The following is a 22,666-nucleotide window of genomic DNA, read 5'->3' as shown; positions in this document are numbered from 1 at the left end:
CGGGATGTTGGAATTACAAGATTGATAACATGTAAATGACTACGCCAAGGAGGAAACACATGACGAAGAGAAATGAAGAGAAAATGTGACATATTCTAATCGTTTGGAAATATTTCATCCGCATGGAAATATACTACTTTTTAATATACACCGACATTGGCTATTCCTCGCAAAATGGAATATCCCCTACTGTATAATGGTATATTTGATATCATAAATGATCACAAGGGTCTTTAACAGTGTTCTGTGTGTACTCATTTTGGATAGAAACATTTCATTTCAATTCACATTCTGAACATTTCCACCTCAATTTGGATAGATCCATTTTACTTTTCATTTTGTTTCACATTCTAAATATGTCGTTAATGCAGTTCAAATTGTATTCCAGAATTTAATAACCATCAGTTCCCCTGATACATTAAATCAGTCCGTTAATCGTGATAGAAATTTACGAATGTCGACGAAGCACATGAGTCGTTCTCTTCTTATGTAACACCAATGTACACAGGAAAATCGAATTAGAATTACATCTCGCAAAAAGCCAAGGATGGATTTCAGAAGCTATATGCTCGTTCTCCTCAAAATAACTCTCATATGTTTGCACAAACGTAACAGCAGATCCTTAACTACTCAAAAAACCAATGAGTAAATAATTTATAGAAGACTGCAGAGAAATCGCCAGACGAACTGGATAGAACTGAATAAAATCATTTCCGTTTTTAAATAACAGCTTACCCCGTCTTGCAACTTTACACGAGGAACCCTTTCGAAAATGTTTGTCATATAGGCAGACATGCACGAAGATATTGATTCTATTGTCTTGCATAACGATGCTCATAGAATCAATTGGGAAAGTGATGCAACCAAATGCTAACATACTTGCAGCCCGTGTTAAAGAGTTCTTACATCGTACGGTTACATACTCCACAAACCTGGACATTAAAAGAGTTGTTAAACAAACCCTCCACATAGATGTTCATGTAATTACCCAGTAAAGGGACGCGATGACTTTCTTCTGGTTCACTGGTGTTTATAAAGCTATTTTTCACCAATGTGGCCAATGAATGCTAATCTTTTCTTGCATTTAACATTCTGAGCACTTTCTTCTATCCATTTTTAACTTCTAAAACTTTCATTTCTTTTTCAGTTTTATAACCTTTTGAGATTTTAAAATGTAAATGTGATGTTTTATATGTACATTTCTCTTTATATGAATGTTGATGAAAACTTATTCATCCCTTGTGTCCAACCCAACGTTTTTCAACGCTTTTATTAAACACTGGCCAATGGTTTGAGCATCCTGAAAAATGCACTGCTTCTCTTCGGTGTTTTGCTACTGACCTCTCTCTTGAAATGCTTGTAGTTGTTGTGCAATATCCTGGTGTATTGACCTCTATATCTGCCTCTCCACCAGCCTGTTGTAGTCCTGTCCCTAAACTCAGCGTGAGTCTTCCTTTCAGCTTTTGTCTCTACTGGGAATCAGGAGTGCAACAACATGACACTGTATACAGCACACATTACTATCAGGGCTCAGTTTGTCTACCGCCGCTCACTGTCTCAATCCTCATGTCCATCACTTCGCTCAGGACTGCCATCTTCATGTTCCTCATCCTCTTCCTGACCAACCTGTCTGTCCCTCCTGTCATGCATCTTGTTGCTCTTCTCATTCCCCATTATCCTATGAGCTTTGTTGTATCTCGCTATTGCTCGCTTATCTAGCCTCTGCCTATTCTGGCAAATCTTGGATCTGATTCAGGCGTGTTACCACCTGTTTTGGACTATAGGTGGTGATGTAACATCCAGTTTCTCCACCATCTTCCCCAATACCCTCATTCCTTACCCTCAGCGTCAACTCTCAACCGTATTCCATCAACCCGATCCTTACCTTCACCCTTGTCACTGTATTGCATCATGTCACTCCTTTCGTTCATTGTCACACATCAGTCTTCATCACTCACTCTAACCGTTTGACATGCACTGACTCACCATCACTGAACGATCTGTTGTTTACCAGACTGAATTGTTGTCATTGCACCATGGACTCGTTCGTCTGTTCAAGATCACACCGTCTCACCCAAATTCACATGCATGGGCACTCTCATCCCTGTCACTCAGAGTTACGTCCCTTGGGCGTGTCAGAACACGCTTCGCCCAGATTTGTTTTGGGTTTGTCCACCAAAGAGGCAAACGTCAAAGGCCTCAGGTGTAAAACGCAGCGATAGTGCTAGAATAATGTTCAAGCAGCGTCAGAAAACCTCACCCCCTTACCCATCCTTCCTCAACGTGACTATGAATGCAGACTAGTTCTATATGGCTGGAATAAAGCCGACGTGACGTAAAACGAATTCACGTTCACGATGTGACATAAAATTCAACGACCTGACTACACCTTGGGACTTGCCAAGGGGCCCATGACCATGTCAGTGTGGGTGGCCTTTAACGTCAGTGACTTAGCGATATGACTCCTTGCAGGCATTGTTCATATCAGACTGGTTTGTCTGACCTTGTCTGGAATACCTACACCTAAATCCTGGCTGGAGACTCAAGAAACTATAAAATATAGTCCAACCCTTTTTTCCTCATCACGTCCTGTGTAATGCATTCCTCAATATGCAACGAAAAAAACATTAATTATCTTCTTTCTATAGACATTCCTTGTCTTCAGTTTACTCCGACATACTCGAACTCTTCAGTAAAGCCTCAATTGTATTCTTCCTCGAAGTGTTCATTGTATTGTATTTTGTAACTAACCCTCTGGGCAATTTCGTTGTGTTCGAATCATAATTGTCCCCCTCGAAGTCTTCGCTGTATTCTGTCTGTGACTGCCCCTTTGTACTATTCATTGTATTTCAACTGACCCTGTCAAAGTCATTGTATTCCATGCGTAACCACGCCTTTCAATTCGTTGTTTCCCACCCATCACTATCGTTTATACAGGTCAGAAGCCATTTACACATTCTATCAGTACAAATGCTCCTTCTCACGTAACTGACAGTCTGTAAGATTCTTTCATCCCAAACAAATATTAATATCTCAATCAGTCATCCACGTTTATACATATCCCCGCAATCACAATGCAACCACAACAAAACTGTATCCACCTTCCGCTGACCACAATCGAGTCAGTATCCCACACAGCTTATGGCCACAATTGAGTCCTTGTCTGCCCATCTGCCCATCTGCATATCGTCACTTCCATTTCATTGCAAACCTTCTTTCAAAATTGGAACATCAAATCGTTGTCCTGAGTCAGATACCTCCAAAGGCGTCTCTCTGTTTTGTTAAATCTATCGCTTAGGTTTGAAATCTACCATTTTTTAGACTGCTTTCTGCTTTCCATTTCCCAGAGAAGCATTTAATTTGATGCTGCCATGGCTTGATCTTGGAAACCTGCAATTCTGTCTTCTTGTTCCTTCAAGAGGCATTGTCTCATTCCATGCTATTTTCCGGCTCTGCAAGACTTTACCAAGGAATGATGCGTGATATTCTTGCCTTCGATATTCCCACTCTTTGGAATCTTACCCTTCTTGTTGGTGTCTTTACGTCCAATCTGCCTTTTTGTCTCTCGTGTCGTTTGTTCTTGGTCTTCTTCGGTTCTCTAATACAGTGATACAGCGCAACTTTCCAGACTTGCCAAATACAAAGACATGCTCAGGCATTAAACCATGTGTAAAAGCATCTTTGCTCTGTTACGATATTCTGTGTTTCAGCAAGTCCTTATTTTTAAATGGATCTGCCCCATCCCCTGGTTATTTTCATTAGGTTCTAGGTTGATCAATGTGTAGTTTTCCATCTCTTAACTTTTCCGCTATCCACGGTTGTTTAATTCCTAATCCAAAGTCTGTTAAAATGATGTTAGGTACCAACAGTATAAATATATTTCAAAATTCATGAACCGTTTACCAGTTCGTCACAAAAATATAGAGAGTTTCTCTTTAATATGCAGACATTGCAAAAAACGATGATTCTCTGGCATCTTTTGTTCGTTCTCATCTCACCGTTCCATGAAGTTAAACATTCAAAATGTCATTTTTTGCCAGTACCATGACCTAAAACCCCAAATATCAGCCCCAAGTGCCCATTTCGCCCCTCATACCAAACTCTTTGGACCTAACATCCACCATAACTGACGAATTCGTCTTAGAAAGCAAAACAAAATAGGTTGTCCATTCTTCAGATCTCGAGAAACAGTTTGCCGTTTCATATTCCTCTCACAAAATATGAGTTCCTCAAATTCACTCTATGCCCTCTCCTCATCAAACTCTCTTCTCCCCTTCCTCAACCAGCTGTATCACCTGCGACCTTTTCTTTGCTCCATGATCACCTCCTCCTCCTCTCCCCTTCCTCCTCATCCTCATCCACATCCTCATCCTCATCCTCATCCTCCTGCTCCGCCTTGCTTCCCTGTGGCGCCGCGTGTTCCGGCTAGTATGACTATACTGTGGTTAACTCTGTTTCAGGTGTTGGCTATCATATCTATCCTGTTCATCGTGTTATCCACAATCGCACTGACCCTTAATACCATCCCCCAGCTGCAGGACAGACACAACCCAAGAGACCCCTCGGATAACTCCGAGCTGGCTGTGGTGGAAGCTGTGTGCATAGGCTGGTTTACGTTAGAGTACTTAGCCCGATTCTGGGCATCGCCAAACAAGTGGAAGTTTTTCAAAGGCCCACTAAATGTGATAGACCTTCTCGCCATCCTACCTTATTTCATTTCTTTAGGATTAACTGAAACGAACAAAAGCACAACGGAGCAATTTCAGAATGTGCGACGTGTTGTTCAGATTTTTCGAATTATGCGAATTTTACGTATTTTAAAACTTGCCCGACATTCGACAGGCCTGCAGTCTCTGGGTTACACGTTGCAAAGGAGTTACAAGGAATTAGGCTTGCTGTTGATGTTTCTTGCCATTTCTATATTACTGTTTTCAAGTTTAGCTTATTTTGCTGAAAAAGACGAGCCAGAGACTAAGTTTAAAAGTATACCGGAAACGTTCTGGTGGGCAGCCATAACAATGACCACTGTGGGTTACGGTGATATAGCGCCGACCACTGTCCTGGGGAAGATTGTCGGTAGTGTGTGTTGTATATGCGGTGTGCTTGTTATTGCATTACCGATTCCCATCATAGTGAACAACTTTGCGGAGTTTTATAAGGACCAGATGCGCAGAGAGAAGGCGTTCAAACGACGCGAGGCGCTTGAGAAGGCCAAAAGGACGGGCAGTATTGTGTCCTTCCATTCTATCAACTTGCGCGATGCCTTCGCCCGCAGTGTTGACCTCATGGAGGTCAATTCCCCCAGCCATAAGGGAGACAACTGCGGCGGGGATGACAGTAGCACAGATAGCAAGTGTGCGCCCAGTCCACCTCCGTGTGTTATCAAGTATAACCAGACGCAGTTTCCTCACACTGGCGCCGAGGACTGTGACGACGTCAAGGGGATGCCTGTCGACAACTCCAGCACCAACAACCTGCTTGATGCCGATGAGGAATCTCTTAAAAGGATGACATCATCACAGCCGCTCCTGAATTGTCAACCTCAGGTAAGTGACCTTTTGTACAGCTTTGCATAACACGTTATATTTAGTGGCCGCAATGACGCATGACTTAACAGGTCAATGAGCAACGTGACGTAGCACACGCGTCCCCATATCACACCCTTCCCATGCTTTCCTTCAATCACTCTTGAATTCGATGAGACTAGACTTTGTGTTGAAGACGTACGCCGCTATGAAACTGTAACAATGTCAAGGCTGGACGCTTTGCAGAAATGACCTTGACCTCACAACTATGAGAACCATGTTTATGTCACATTACACGCACCCGAGATTTCACTGTTACCAGGGCAATCCACACAAGTACCTTCACGGAATTAATCAAAACAGAATCTAATTTTCAACAATTGAAATGTTCATTCATCTGATAATGTACATCCATGGGATGGCAACCTGTATTCCATTATTTCATGGTCTTGGGTCCTATCGTCTTATTTACTGGCAGAGACACGTCCCTTAAGCAACACCAGAAGGCTACGATCATAATTCGAACCTCGACCCGATTATGTTTAAAAAATTATCAACACAATACTTGTGATAGTGGGTTTGACGAAAGTGGAAACCATGAACTGCGCCACGTATGGTTATCCTGAAAGAAACATGCCGTGGTATGACTGCAAAACTGTTCAATGCGGCGTTAAATATACTCACGCGTTCCCACATTTCATGAAACATACGTGTTGGTATTTGTAGGCTTTCTCAAGTATCGACCCACTACATCTTAACATTTCTTGTTGACAATAACCTGCGTGTGCATGGACTGTTAGTCAGCTGTTCAAACTCTGATTGTGTTTGATTGTATTACTCTAACAAATCAACCACTAACGACCTAATGAACCTGTCAGAGGTTTTCAATCAGATGCGTCATGAACTAATCCCTTTTAGTTAACTATTTAGTTAACGCCAATGTTATTTCCAAGATCATGTGTTTTTGAAATTGTTTCCCTCTGGATGTGCCCTGGAAACACTTCCTGAAGAAGTGTTTCATGTTTGTAAGTTTGTAAAGTGAGAACGTATATTTATGTTTAGCACCCAAAGCCGTTCTGGAGAAGGGCAAGTATTTGTACAGGGCTTTAGTTCAGTTAGTGGCACGGGCAGCAGCTGTAAAAGCCTCACAGCTGGCAGCTGTACATTGGACTATCACAGCTGACAGCTCCACGGTGTGTCACTCGTGGCTGACAGACGCCAAGTGGGATTGTTACTGATCACACATCTGAGTCATTCTCTTTGTCTTTGGATCTGTTGCTAACTCAAGCAACACAACTGACAGCCTTGCAGCTGTTTCTATGGCGACTGTCAGCTGTGAATGATGCCAGCTGGCACTGCAATCGTCACCGCTTATGACAGGCGTGAGCTCTAGAGTTTGTTTGCTACAGTACAGCTGTGAGCATTCGTGCTTATGACAACTGTGAAGGTAGACTGTTCGTGAACTTGTAGTTGACCTTGAAGAGGTCACGTCTGCCTGTACGTGGTCACGTGGCAGCTGGAAGCTGGAGATGGTGTGTCTGATGGTGTCACACTGTCAGCAGCAGCTGTGATGTTTCACAACAGCTGTTTCAACAGCTGCAGACACAACAGACACTGCACCTGGCAGCTTTGTGCATGGCAAGATACAGCTGGCATACAGTGCAGTTACATTCCAACCAGAATGAGAATTACACTTTTGGACAACGTTAAAATGTGTGTAAGACTTCTTGAACCACACATCAGATTCCAATACAAATGATACCTCCAAAATTAAACCTTCGAACGATGCCTTGAGGCAATTATCTGAATGAAACTGCAATGTATGTTTTCTGCCCACAGATGTGTATTGTAAGGTTATTCTACCACCCTCTGCTGGAGCTAACACACATCAATAGCTAGCCACTATTATGTAGCATAGATTGATCATATTCTTCAAAACTATGTAGATAAGCTTGCATGGTTTGAATTCTGTAAAGTTTCAGATCAGTTCTATTTTTTCTATTTATAAAATTAGTCAGCATGTAGGTTAGCAGGGGAGATTTGGCATGGCTACTTCTTCATGAATAGATAGATGACGTAGTATATCAAGGTAATCTTTTTATTCATGATATATACTGATCAAAAGTAGTTACGGATCGTGTCTATTTTGGGATTCATTTTGTGACGACTGGGCATTCAGTTCCATAATGTAAATCCCAAAATATTCATGATGCCCAACTTTGTTGGTTTAGTATAGATGTCGATTGACAATAGGGATCGACAGATAGCAGTAGAGAATCATTCGTGTAGATGGTTAGAGAAACCACTGTTTCACTAATTTACCCAAGAACCTTCTGCAGTGGTTGCTGAGGCTTCATACATCATCCAACGTGATGCGAAGCACAGTACGAGTATTGATACTGATGTTTCTAAACATATGCTACATGGGGCTATGATACATTGATGCCAATACTCGGTGGATACTTACAGAGGGATGGACATGCTCGAGGCAACCCAGTGCCAAATCGGATGAGAATCTAGAGGCGTTTCAGCAGCATCAAATTCGGTGTTTCATTGAAGTATGTGTGATAGGCTGCATTCGTACAAGTACACATATGATTCACCTGCGATAATGACACGTTTTGTCATCCTGCTTCATATTGTCTTCTTCACAATAACCTTTAGAGTTCTCTGACACTGTGTGGTGTATTACAAGTTGTTAGTTCACAATGTGATCTTAGATGGACTTGTACTGAAACAATACATTTATTGCGTGTCAGTTCCCACGTAAGTCTCATAGCTGACCCTGAATGTTTTCTAATCTAAAACATGTGACAGAATAATACATCTGGTTGTTTCCTTGAAATATTGACAAATGATCTGTGGCAGTAGGTTTTCGTAAAACAACTGCGTCAGAATGTTGCAAGGTTGGACAACGTGTCCGTGGTGGCGATGTGTCGGTGGAGATGGTGGTGATGGTAGTGGAGGTGGTGGATGTGATGTTGGTGTGGTGGATGTGATGGTGATATGATGGTGCTGGTCCTGTTCAAAAACACCGGAAGTCCTTTCCAATGCGCTTCTTCGGAGTGGATCCTTGGTGGATATTCTCGTTGTTCGTTGTCTCCTGATGAAAGACTGCTTTTAATTTGTGTCTGCGGAAGCTAATGGATTACACAAACGAACCTTCTCTGTAGGATAGAATCACAAGAGGATTCTTGTGACAGGTTTGATGGTCTCAGGGGAATCTATGGTAAATACTGATCTCTCTGAACACTGACAAGGCAAATGCTTCTTGGCTGCAATTCTCTGCTTATGCCTAGACCTCCCTATGCTGACCTAAAACTATTGACATATTTACACAATATAATTATGCATTGCTTTCTGTGTATATAGCATCTTGACCAGCATCTACCAAGATATGCATGTTTCATAAAGGGGTATTCCAAATTCAGCAAAGATACAACTAAACTAGTTAATCACATCAATATATGTGCAAAGATCTAGATATATTTTCCTTGGTGATTGGATGACTTACACAGGGAAAACAATGTGTGATCACTGAAATATATAAAAAATGGCCATACTGATATTGGCATCTCTACGAAGGAGTGGCCTTAGAGGAATCCCATAGTGTTAACGTCCAAGTCACCAAGAATGGCCAGGGGCAGGCATAGTTCTATTGCAATTACCCATAACCAGCTTCCTTGAGATTCCTTCCAGGGATGTTCCAGATAAGCATCTTATTACACGAAACGACCATAGCTCTTAGAGCTCCTGGCGTGGCACGTGCTCAAATCAGACTATGATGACGTCAGAACACCATGGAACCAAATCTGTAATAAGCTGTTCAATGAATAAAATGACTTTCGTCATCACACTTATGCTCCAAAGGAATTCGAAAGTCGCATTTTGAGATCATGGTAGAAGTCTTGCAGTATTTCAAGAATAGCAGCAGAGAAGATTTATCTGGTTTATGAAGCAATTGAAGACTGTGGCGAGGATTGTAATCAATTAGAACGAATAGTATTAATACGAGAACTGTCTTATCGTGTTACCGAAGAATATTAAATGGTGTCTTCAGACATGCTGAAGTGCCGTTTCCCCTTCAGGTGAAGATGCAAGCATATTTCTGAAAGGTGGTTTTGTGAATTAAAGTATAGTAGCAATCATAATAAATGAAACGTCACACTGACGTTAGAACAAACCAGCGTCCAAACAAGCTCTTACGCATAACATATATTCATTTTGATAGGGGTTTTGCGTCACCACATAGAGAGCTCTTATGCATGTACAAATTAATTAAATCGATAACGGAAAAGATTTTGAAAGGCCATTCCTTTCTCTGAAGTGTCAATCAAATATCTCTGATGAAACCGTGGTAAACCAATTTTATTTGAAATAAGGTTCCTTTATGAAAGGTCCCTTTCATATGCTCGCCTTAAGAGATTCGTGGTACTTATTTTCAATCCATATAAATCTTGTTTCTCGTGAAGTTGGTTTACCGTGATGCTCTACACTGGTTGTCTGTTGGCTTGTGAGTCCTTCAGATACATCATCACCACAGTCTGTGCCCTAAAGTCGGTACATGTGCATGTATCGTTGGACAACCGCTAAATTACAATAGTATTGGTTCGTGTGTTTCTATGTCTGTTTGGTTCATTCCTGCTTGTTTCTCAGTGGCATTGTTAACGACTACGCTATATATTTCTATTTTAGCACCGTTTTGTTCGCATGGTTGATGTCTATGACAATTCGCCAGACTACTTATGGCAGAGATACTTTTTGATCGTTCTTTGGAAATCGTTAGATGATTTTTTTCGTGATGTCGTTGGACGGTTTTATTGCGTGTTTCGTTATACGACTGCATGTAAATTTCTGACACACTAACAGTGTAACTAAACGGGCTAGTTGAGGTCGCAACTGCTTGATAGCGGGGTCCCCCACTGCAGCTTCTAACTGCTTTTGCTTGTGTAAACCAGACCGTTCTTTGTGAGTTCCTATTGACACTAGTAGGTTCCTCAGATCTGACGTCACATTTCAGGAAGACAAGTGAGACGAGGCGTCCAGCTCCTGCAGACGACGTTCAGCCTGGTGGCAGCAGTGGTGACGTCATATGACGCTTCTTACACAAGATCACATCATGGACATTGGAGCGGATATTTGACCTTGACCCACATGGGCAAGGTCATCAAAGAAATATGAGTCAATCGCGTGTGTTTGTGAACACTTTGGGATAACTCCAGAGTGACCTATTTCCAGGTGTTCGTGTGGTTGTGGGCATAGCAAGAATTATGGTGTTGAAGCACCTCATGACATGTGTATATTATGTCGGTGGGAAAGCACCATCACTCATGTGTGAAGTCTTTCACTATTTTGTTCCATTGAGAATGACCTATTTGTTAATTGGTTGATGATGACAATTTATTGATGTCGTTTGTTGATTTGTGGACGTTTAGGGGTGGTGATGATACGGTGAGTTATGATTCCAACGAAATGTGATACTGTCATTTGTACTCTAGATATGCGCGTCTTGTCTGACGGAATGGGCAGGAGTCGGAAATAAACGTCAGTCTCTGTGTCAGTAGGAACCTGGTGAAGCATCTTACGAGTAGGAATCCGAGTGTTGATGTGTAGGCAATCGTCATGCTCCGCCAGTTTTGGACAATGAGGACCGTCTGAAATGAACTTGCTGATGAAGCTACTCCTGCTGCTGCAGCTCCTGCTAGTGATGCCGCTGCCAGATCCGGATCATGCAGGAAATATATCATATGTTGTTAATCCTGAGCATCAACTGCTGTGACTTAGAATAGAAACTGAGGAGACACTAGCATACACCACTTCAAACTCATATTTAATGAGCTTCCAATTGTGAAGTGGTAACCAGGTATAATATGTTAAATTCAGCACACATGTACACCTAATTCATTTACGATGGACGTGTTCCCTGTTATGGGGGAAGGGTGATTTGTTTCCAGACTGTATAATAATTTACATCATCCTTTTGGGTATGTGATGTTTTTGAAGTCGAGAAAGTTATTTGAATGCACACTGATTCAGCGAATGGGCAATGCTTTGAACATGTCCCTAGTGACATCAGACTTCCAGCGTGACCGATCGGGGGTTTATATTTATTTCAATTTTTTTACTTTTTTGTCCGGTTTGGATAGATTTCATACCGTAAAGACACTTTACTCTGCTCAATTATGACTCTGCGTTGGTGTAAACTGAATGGTAAGAGACAGATCATCATTAGGATGTATGCCATCGTACGCTTTTACACCGTACACTCTCGAGCCTTGTGAGTAGAAAGTGTTGTTGGCGTGTATGTTTATAGTATGAGGAAAGATTCGGTTTCTAATTAAATGTTTAGCATTCATTAATACTTCCAAGCCTGGGTGAATGTGTCACTGTAATAAGTTCAGAGAAAATCGATAATCGTCGTGAAAAATCGATACATGTATCGAAACATGAAAAAATTCTCGTATCGGATGAAAGTGTGTGGAATGGATGTTTGAGTGTTTTGTATCATCAACACTGACTCACTTTAGCCAAAAAGGTGTCACAACTGACTGAACTTTATCTGAATGTCACCGCTGAATGACCATGGTCAGTCGTGACTTGTCACTACTGACTGACATGAACCTTTCTAGTTGTTGTCACTTACTGACTTTAGCCGATCTAGTTTCACATGTGACCTTAGACAGTGTAGTTTCACATCTGACTTTTAGGCACTCCAGTTTCGCTGCTAACTTTAGTCTCGTTGTCAACACGTGATTACTTTTTCCAGATTCGTTTCAAAAATGGCTTTAGCCAATCAACCAACTGCTGCAAAAGATACAGCATACTGGCTGACATGTCCATAGATGCAACGTCCTGACAAACAGGTCCATAGATGCAACTTTCTGACAGACATGACCATAGATGCAACGTCCTGACAGACAGATCCATACATACAACGTCCTGACAAACAGGTCCATAGATGCATCATCCTGACAGACATGTCCATAGATGCAACGTCCTGACAGACAGGTCCATAGATGCAACGTCCTGACAGACAGGTCCATAAATGCAACGTCCTGACACACAGGTCCATAAACACAACATCCTAACAGATATATCCATAGGAACAACATCATCACAGACAGGTACATAGAAACTACGTCCTGGCAGATAGGTCCATAGATGCATCATCCTGACACACATGTCCAGAGATGCATCATCCTGACAGACAGGTCCATAGATGCATCATCATGACAGAGAGGGACATAGAAACAACTTCTTGACAGACAGGTCCATAGATGCAACATCATGACTCACAGGTCCATAGATGCAACAAGCAGATTGACATGCCCCGAAATACAACATATGGATATGTCCATATATACGTCTTGTCCATAGATACGACATTGTAAATGGTATGGCCGTAGATACAACATCTTGGCAGATATGTCCGAAAATACATCTTCAGTACAACATCTGCAGGCACATGTCTCTAGATACAACATCTTGGTAGAAAGGTTCCAAAGTACGGCAGACTCACTGCCGTGTCCCTAAATGCAACATCATGACTGATATGTTCCAAAACACGACAAACTGACTGCTGTGTCCCTGAATGCAACATCATGGCTGATTTGTTCCAAAACACGACAAACTGACTGCTGTGTCCCTAAATACAACATCTTCATGTCCATAGCAACCGAATCGTTACTTTCAAGTCCATATTTTTGACTGGCATGTCCATAGATCCTAACATCCTAACAAAACACGCAATGTCAAATATCCATGGGGGCTATAACAAAAGAAATAAGTTAGTGCTGTTCGAGGTCTGTACGTGTGTGTATATTTCTGTCTGTAGATTAGAGAATCGTAATTCAATACCTTGACGTATCATTGCGTCACGTGATAGCATTAGCTGCCACGTGCAGCACGTTACATTGTTAGTTCATTGTTCATAGACGCATTCATTGCTTCGTTTCATCTGAATATGTAATGTATACAAGGTTAACTTGATCATTTTACTGGCATCTGTAGATTGTTCCTAGATACATTCATCACATGTTGTTGCTAGATTACTGGTTAGATCTGCATCCTGTGTTGGTACACACCGCTGGTTGGTGTACGTCTGATGTCCGTTTCTGTGACTCTCAAGTCAGACATGTGATCTCTGTGGCTCTTAAGTCGAGCATGTGGGTCTCTGTGACTCACAAGTCAGGCATGTGGGTCCTTGTGACTCACAAGTCAGGCATGTGGGTCCCTGTGACTATCAAGTCAGGCATGTGGGTCCCTGTGACTCTCAAGTCAGGCATGTGGGTCTCTATGGCACAAGTCAGGCACGTGGTTCTCTGTGGGTCTCAAGTGAGGCATGTGGGTCTCTATGGCTCGCAAGTCAAGCATGTGGGTGTATGTGGCTCTCAGGTCAGACATGTGGGTCTCTGTGAACGCTCCAGTCTGTCGTGTTCGTTATTTCGATCCCCCATGTCAGACATGTTGATTTCTTTGACTCATTCTGTGGGTCTCTGTGACTCGCTTGTCAGACGTGTTGGTCTGTGGATCTCAAGTCAGACATGTGGGGCCCCGTGACTCTCAAGTTAGGCATGTGGATCTCTGTGTCTCAACAGCTAGACATTTGGATCTCTGGTGCTCTCCTGTCAGATTTGTTGGTTGCTTTGACTCTCGTATCTGACATGTTGGTCCCTGTGACGTACCTACCAGACGTGTGGTTCTCTATGACTCTCATGTTCAACATGTGGTTCTTTGTGACTCAACAGCCAAACATATGGGTCTCACTTTTCTGTCAGACTTGCTGGTTGCTTTGACTCACATGTCCGACATGTTTGTCCCTGTAACTCACCTGTCAGACTTACTGTTCTCTGTGACTCCATTGCGCACTCCCTCATGGTTCAACCAGAAGGTCTGAACGCTGTAGGTTAATCACACTGTTACAATTTGTTTTGTTGGATTCCTGTAATCTGTTGGAATGTTTTAACTTATTACATGAATAAATATCTACTTCTTGATTCTACCTTGTGATTAGTGGTGCCGGGTACGAAAACGATTACCTTTAATTTATATTCACTTAGCCCACCTTAACTATCAGATGATGTGAGCATGTGGCGGAAACGTTCATTCGTCCTTCGTAAACATTCTTCCAGTAAGGCACAAGACCAAAAAAGTGAAAGTTTGTAAATGTAAACCTAATCATGGTATTTCTTGAAATAGTTCTAATGGCGGCCATAACGAAATGGCCAGGAACGTTTTCTGTTGTTGAGTTTTTTGCAAGAACTATACATTTTATTTTTGATATGCAGCTTGTTACCATCGTACGAATTTGGCCCCACATACCCCACATATTTAGTTCTCGAGAATATTTGAAACTATTACGCTGGACATATTTAGTGGCAGTCAGACTGATTTTTTTCTTGAAGGACTTATATACCAATACGTAATACGTCAACAATACATCGTAGTAGGAAGAACTTGTGGATATGCCAAATACACATTTTGCAGAGCATGTAGTGTTCAGGATATTCTTGGGGAAACTTTTCGGTGTTGTTTTTTACCCTTGAATGACCAAGATGAGCTACGGAACCTATATATATTTCGACACAGATTTCAAATGCATTGAGGCAAATAATCATTATAATCATTATTCAGAACTTAAATGTATTTCATTTGACATTCGCCAGAACCAGTCTTGAAGCAGAACTGTGTCTTTGCTGGAGCACTACTGTCGGAGTACGTTCCAGATAGAGATGTACATAGGCACACATTGTCGCTTTGTTCGAGATTAAAATGGCAAGTGCACATTGATCATTAATCGGTGTTATTTTGGGTAAGGCGTGGATATAAACTCTTTATATACACACGCGCACTTAAGAACACAAACTCGAAGTCGAGAAAAAATGAGAGCTCTCTCTGAGTACGCCCACACCCACTAACCGGGGGTTCGAAATATAGAGGGCTGACAAACAAAGGTTGACAGGCGCCCTGATACGGGCCATGATATCGAGACATACAAGATGTTTTCAGTCTACTCACATGAACACACACACACACAGACGCTCTCACGCACACATTTATCCACTAACACGGTCGAGCTATAGATGGTAAGCACGCACGCATCCATGCACTGACCCGGAATTCTAGATGTAGAAACAAAGTCAGTTAACGCACGCTCTCACACAGAAATCTATCCAACCGGGTCGAACAGTCGTACGCGCACATGTGCACACTGATCCAGACTGACCAGAACAAGCTTTCAGTCTTCACGCAAAGCTATCAGGACATGGACACACATTCCACCACTTGCACAAAGCAATCTTAGCACTTCAGGGATTGTTATTCCAACATAGGCTTAAGATAGTTGTAGCGCTAAGATCGTTTTGTGCACGTGGGCCCAGGAGTAGAAGTAAACATGGAAAGCTTTATAACAGTCGAGGTCAAAAGACAATATGCAGCTCCACATGCAACAAGATTTGCAGCCAAGTTTCACACTCCACAGCGGCAGCCCAAGGGACATAACTCCGTCACATCAAACAAAGTTTACATGTAATCATGCTCTTTCCGCCACAACGGCATCAGGAACAACATCCCCCGATACTTCAGCGCCGTGCAACGATATTCGCGATAGCTACAGAGCAAATTACAAAGGCTGTAGTAAGATAACGACTCTCGCTGTCAACCAGGAACAACTGGAACAGCATCACAACAGAACAAATGAACACCTCGCGTTGTAGCCGAATGTATTCTCAATAGATGCTGAATAAATGTCATTACACGAAATGCCATTACAGACATGACGATTGAAGGAATTGGCTTCCAATAACACCCTAATCCAAGCGGATTAATCATATAACACTCAGTCATTGTTCGAGATATATCTGCCACCCATCAGATTGGACCGCCTGATATGTGCTTGCTCGTTGCTGTTGAGTCATACAAAAACGACTTGAAGAGGGGAATTTCATTCCCGTAACTCCCTATGACGATGAAGGATAAATTTGCTCAATGGAACTGTTATTGACGTTGTGTTCCAGGACTATTCCTATTTGTGTGGGCGAAAGGCTAAATCCAGTTCCAATCAGTGCTCTTGATTCTGGGCTAATATCTCCTTCATGCTCCTAAGCTAGAATGCTACAATTTAGAAACAGATTCTCCGTTTTTTCTTACATCCTGAAATCGATTCTAGTTAATTCTGACGCTGATAGGTCAAAGGTCAATGTTTCCGGCAGTTTGGTGGTGGTAGATGTCGCTCAATGTCGCTCAGTCAGTTCACGTTTCAATGTCCACTACGTGTCTTCAGTCTCGTATTGATCTTGCCATCTCGCATAGCACGACCACTGACCACTGTCCACGCTGGCTTTGCTACACGACTCATAGATGCTTCTGCTTGTTTGCACCACGCTTCCTCTATATACTCGTCGGTCAATGCTATGTGATACACACACACACACACACACACACACACACACACACACACACACACACGTTCTGGGCACTTGTATGTACCGAGCAGAACCGTGTATACACACACTAAAACGTTACTTCATTTTAACCAATATTAGCGTTAACAATTAAAATTCAACCTTATCTGATCCTCGTTTGGCGGTATATTTAATATACTCAAACTGAACATTAGGCGCGCTTTAATACGCGCTTTAGTATCTTGCTTTAATGGGAAGTCAATCTTTTGGTAGAATACAATTAAATTGCGCAAATTCTCCACAGAACTCATCTCCTTTCAACCACAAGGGAATATGTTTTAGGTTTCAGCACGGTGTCGATTAAGACCGGAGCTTTTCATAAACTACTCAAAAGAAATTAGGGAACACTGATTCTTTCTCCTAACGCAAGTCAGTCTTTTTAAATTTTTTGGACTACTATTGAGCAGTATATATCTGATTTTTCCGAGACCACGAGTTTTCTACGGAGGGAACTGTAGCAGTCAGTGCGGAATGATATTTTGTCTTGTATTAGAAGCCTTGATATCCTGACGTTGGGTTCATTCACAAAACTTCTAAGTGCAAGTTTGTGTGATACGGTGAACTTCGTCAATCGAGACAGTGGGAAAATCCGGATGATTCTTTTCTCTTTTTTTTTTTATTTTTATATATGATTATTTATTTTCGTTCATTTGGGTGATTTAATGAGTGCGTTAATATTTAACGTCACATCAGCAATATTTATCAATTTGGGGATCCCCGACTTAAACGTTCCAGAGGTTTAACTGTATAAATAATCGATGTTCAATCAGTAAGGGCCTTTTTGCCGGTAACATATCAATTTTGATCATATGTCAATCATTCTAATCAGAGATATTAGCTGTAATAAAACGAGTACTTCGACAAACTGTGTCCAGTTCGAACTATAACACGGCTTATATTCTTACGACTGCATTGATTAGCATTGACGCGATTGGAAACATTTTCCACTCTGTTAGGTCTCTGTGGCTGACGCCGTGCGCACATAAACATCATTCATACGTATAGACGTGTTGAGCTGTAATATAATCAAGGATGTTGACAGACCCTGTTTTCGTGACAGCCCGTGTGATTGGGTCGTTTAAGTGTCCATTTGCACGCATTAAGAAAATATGTGTAATGGGCATGGCTTGTAGATTCACGCTTTCGACGCTTTCAGGTTTTTCTACCGGCTGATCAGCTTGACCTGAGCTACTTTACATATGCATGAATATGAGGTCAGACGGCACAAACGGCTGGTCGAGTTAACTTCATTAAATAGGGGAACTCGCTACCCAAAAGCCCGAATAGGAAACATTAAACAAGCTCCAGCTAGTTGTTTAAGGACAGTTAGCTCATAGCTCACCATTTCTTGACACTGAGATGTCAAACGCCGACCTTGTCTCGACTGTTCGGACATGTTAACAATCACCTGACAAATGCGCACCTCTTGACAATAATAGACCCAACCAGTTGTGACACGGTCACGCAATGCATTAGAATTCACTTGATCGGGTCAAACTGAGCAACCTGCAGCGCTTGAGGAATATTCTTAATTCATTTACTTAGCTACAAAACGTATACACTGCTCAAAAACGTTAAGGGTCAGGTTTCTTTCGTATAAATATAGTTGCGCCACCATGACAGGCTGTCTGTAGTTATACAAAAATAATAGGATCACTCTTAACATATTGTGAGTAACATATCAGAAGGAACTATGTAAAATAAAAGCTGATTTAGACATGACCTCCCCGATAAATATCTATCATAATTGTACCGGGAATTATCGAAAATATTTGCGGTATTTGGAGCAAATTACTGATATCTTATCACATCGGTACATACAGTGATAATTAAGTGAGTTATGTCTGTATCCCAGTTCGGATGTGTTGTCAATATTCTTGCAAAGTTCCTATGAAAACCATATTTTATAAATTTCAGATCTGTTTAGAGATGATGCATAAAATCTACTTTATCATGCTATTAACATTTTTTTATAAAATTATAAAATTTTTAGTAGAGAGTTGTCGCTTTTAGTAATACATCTGTTGCAAAGAAATTATCTATGAAATACAATGCCGACAAATTGGTTCTGACATGTTTTCTAATATGGGTATTTGCGTTTATTATCTAATATATAACAGATTTCTCAGGTTTTCAACTTTTACATATTTTAGGGATATTTGTTCAGGCTTTACGTGATTTGTCTGGATAAAGTATCGTTTGATAAATTAAATATGTAACACTCTTTAATCAACAAAAAGAGGGTATTGTGAGACCTCGTTAATACAGACCCTACCTACCATTCGCTACAAATCGTTCGGATTAACAAATGTTCGATTTATCAAAACTTATCGAGAAATATTCATATGTGTATACAAGAGCGTTCACAACGAGATTCCCCGGAATAAGGGGTAGACGGATTAGCTAGGTTTCACTGTTTGTCATTCCCCGCCCTGTTGTGATACGTATTGTGCATTTTGTTGTAACACGTGTTCGGGTGTGTTTGTACAGAGTAGGAATCACATGAAATGCCATATAATTCTGCTTTAATTATGACAACCTGTAAACATAATATAAATCCACATTAATCAATTTGAAATATATACTGCGGGAAAATATAAGGGATCAGATTAAAACACAAGTATTTCCTTAATTTCTTCCAGGTTCACAACATATGCGAGACAAAACTTGTGATAAAACCTGAAAAAAAAGTAAAGGAACAGTCGTCATTTAATGTGATCCATTATTTTTTTCCTCAGTATATTTAAGAAGCATTCGCTAAGCACGCTTAAGTATATTTGCACTTAAGACGCTTGCAAACATATCACTGCTTTCTTACCTCTGCCGACGGCTGGCCCAGTCGTGTAGAGTTCTCTCCCTTGATGTGCCAGAATCCTGTAATCATGGGTTCGAAACCTTTATCGCCTTAATACTGATTCGTCTTTGTCAGTATCATACCTGCTTGTGGTTTCACACACTCTGCTGTCTTGTTGAAATACTGTTCAAAACGGCCTCGAACTCAACTCACTCACTCACGACTGGTTCAGAGGCTACAGATTACATATCTCATTTTAACCCTTCCCTCTCACCCTAGCTATACCAGGGACTATTACGGCGGCACCTTTACCCACCTGTTGAGGTTAGTAATGATACCCCTGAAGATCCGGGTAAGAATTGGTCTTCAGCAACCCATGCTTGTCGTAAAAGGCGAGACCCGTGAAGATACGGGTACGAATTGGTCTTCAGCAACCCATGCTTGTCGGAAAAAGCGACTATAACGGAACGGGTGGTCAGGCTTGCTGACATGGTTGACACACACCATCGTATCCCAAATGCGTAGATCGATGCTCAAGCAATTGATCACCGGATTGTCTAGTGCGGCGTTAAACAACACGCTAGCCAACCAAAGGTTTGTAATAAACTTGAAGCTTCTCTCACATTAGCGACGTTGGTGCTCACAACAATAAGTTACTTTCAACACCGACTAGCGATGATAATGACAGGACTACATTCATTGATAATGCGATCTCTCCTCGAGGTATTGCGTTACGTTTATCAAAAGTTGGTCTGGTAACACGGAAATGAGGTTTCGGTGTTTCTTCTTACCGTGAAAACATCAGATTGAGTTAGGGTACTGATTGAGATACATGCTCCATCGATCCTTTGATAAAGCTGTGGATGAAGAGCATTTCAGTCTGTAACAGTTCTTGCAACGTTGCAGTTTACGCTATCGATGCTGGTTGCGGTATTTTTGAAAGCGGTAAATTTATCGCCCCTCTGATTGTTAACTGGAGCTTGTTCGACAACAGATTTTAGTAAGTAGTTTCTATGGTGCTATTTGTCCGCGCTGATTTGGATCAGTGTCCAGTGTTATGTGAGGGAATTTTGGAGAGTTCCATCTATATTTAACCCCACCCTGTCATAGGGTCCCGTCGATGTCACCTATCGCACCATTCGCTAAGCCCCGATCTCTACTAACCCGATAATACTCACCCCTTGTCTCATCCGCTCCCAACTCCGATAATCTCATCCTAATCCCACCACAGCCCACAGGGTAGTCTATTGGTTAAGGCGTTCCCCCGTGACGCTGATGACCTGGTTCGATTCCCTGCATGTGTGCAATGTTACAGCCCATGATATTGCTGGAATATTGCTTACACCAGCGTCATATTTACTCACTCACTCATCACAGCCCATAGGCACAACTTAACACCCCCGACACTACCCATTCGACTCGTCACCACGCTCACAAAAAGTTCAAATCAAATCCCACCCAGTTCTTTCTATACCCATGCTTTTCAATTATGTCGGTTCTAAATTTCAAAATGAATGTTGGTTTTGGCGCTCGTCCCCCCAAAAAACATTCTGTACCTAATGCCCACGCGAGAAGGAATAACACGCTTCTAACACTACAAACACTTTCAAATGGCATATGTGCCAGAAATGAAAACTTTCTAGTGTCCCTAGCTGCATCCTTGGTTTATTTGACATTTCATTTGAAATGAAAGATAGCATTTGCAGTATCTCTTCACACATCACGTAATAACATCGAGTATTCAGATCTCAAACGCAGCATAATCGCATGACAATCAGATAATTTTATCCCGACATACATCTCCTATGCTAAAACTCCATTGACCTTGAAACATTCTTACATCAGCTTTCGAGAAAAATCTGCCTATCCTTTTAAACACATGAAATCACCTATTATATGATGGAGATACTTTCATTATACTTTTGTTTCTTTTAATTGTACCATTTGTTTGCCTTTTGGACAATCACGATTCCAAGAAGAACCCACACAGAAAACATATAGATCCCGTATCATCCTTGTTTTGGTGTTGATGCCATGCTGTTGTGAAACAGCATAATATCCCCAGTCATGATTTATTTATTTATTTATTTGTTTGTTTGTTTGTTTGTTTGTTTGTTTGTTTGTTTTGGGCATTCTGAACTACCTGATTATATACTTTTCCGAGATACAGAAATGTATGCCTGCTTGTCTGAATGCTTCGTTCACTTGTGCGGACAACATAAAACTCTCCACCCTGATTGGCTGATGCTATGTTCACTTGGCGCTACTTTTTATTTAAGTTCTCAGATATCCACGCGAGGTTTCAAATCATTATTTTCGCCTCAAATGAAACTATTCTGTGTCATCGGTAGATTTCACTGCGCTAACTGTGTCATTTGAAACCCCAGGCTGAGCAAATTGAATTCTGTCTCGTAAATCTACAGCTATACGGGTAAACTTGGGTTGCAGTGAAAGCACAATATGTCCATTCACTAAAAGCACTGTATGTCAACATATTTGTAGTAAAAGGTGGTCTTGATTAATGAAACGACTCTTAGACAAATCCCCCTTTTCTGTCCTTTCGATTATGGCGCCGCAGCGTGAAGAGTTACCTACCTTTGGTGTACCAGATTCCAGCGATTCCTTGGTCAACCCGTAGATTAGATCTGGAGATTCCACGTTCAGTTTCCGAAATCAGGAACTTTGACCAACATGGTAAACGTATGAGACCAGCACTAACTACAGATTTTGCCCGATCGCTACATTGACACATGTGACGTCACTGACAACTGTATAAATCTGAACGTAGCATTATTCCTTTACGTATGAAAAATCGTCACCCGTGTCATCAGAATGGTAAATCCCAACCTGCCCAGAACCACAGAATCATATTCAACGATGGCCTT

General features: G+C 41.5%; 2 protein-coding genes across 3 annotated transcripts in view; one reads left to right on the top strand and one right to left on the bottom strand.

Annotated features, from left to right (window-relative positions):
* The window catches only part of LOC137291830 (transmembrane protein 53-like), a 163,325-nt gene that overhangs the window by 27,341 nt on the left and 113,318 nt on the right, over positions 1 to 22,666 (bottom strand). The window lies entirely within an intron of this gene.
* The window catches only part of LOC137291829 (potassium voltage-gated channel subfamily B member 2-like), a 228,820-nt gene that overhangs the window by 190,925 nt on the left and 15,229 nt on the right, over positions 1 to 22,666 (top strand). For both annotated transcript variants that reach the window (XM_067823366.1, XM_067823367.1), the window contains one exon: positions 4,461 to 5,546. In XM_067823366.1, the coding sequence (XP_067679467.1) occupies positions 4,461 to 5,546 (1,086 nt within the window). The remainder of the gene's footprint in view (positions 1 to 4,460; positions 5,547 to 22,666) is intronic.

This window comes from Haliotis asinina, chromosome 7 (genome assembly GCF_037392515.1).
Source record: "Haliotis asinina isolate JCU_RB_2024 chromosome 7, JCU_Hal_asi_v2, whole genome shotgun sequence".
Lineage (NCBI taxonomy): Eukaryota > Metazoa > Mollusca > Gastropoda > Lepetellida > Haliotidae > Haliotis > Haliotis asinina.
Note: the sequence above shows the minus strand (reverse complement) of the source record. Positions and strands in the feature narration are given on the sequence as shown.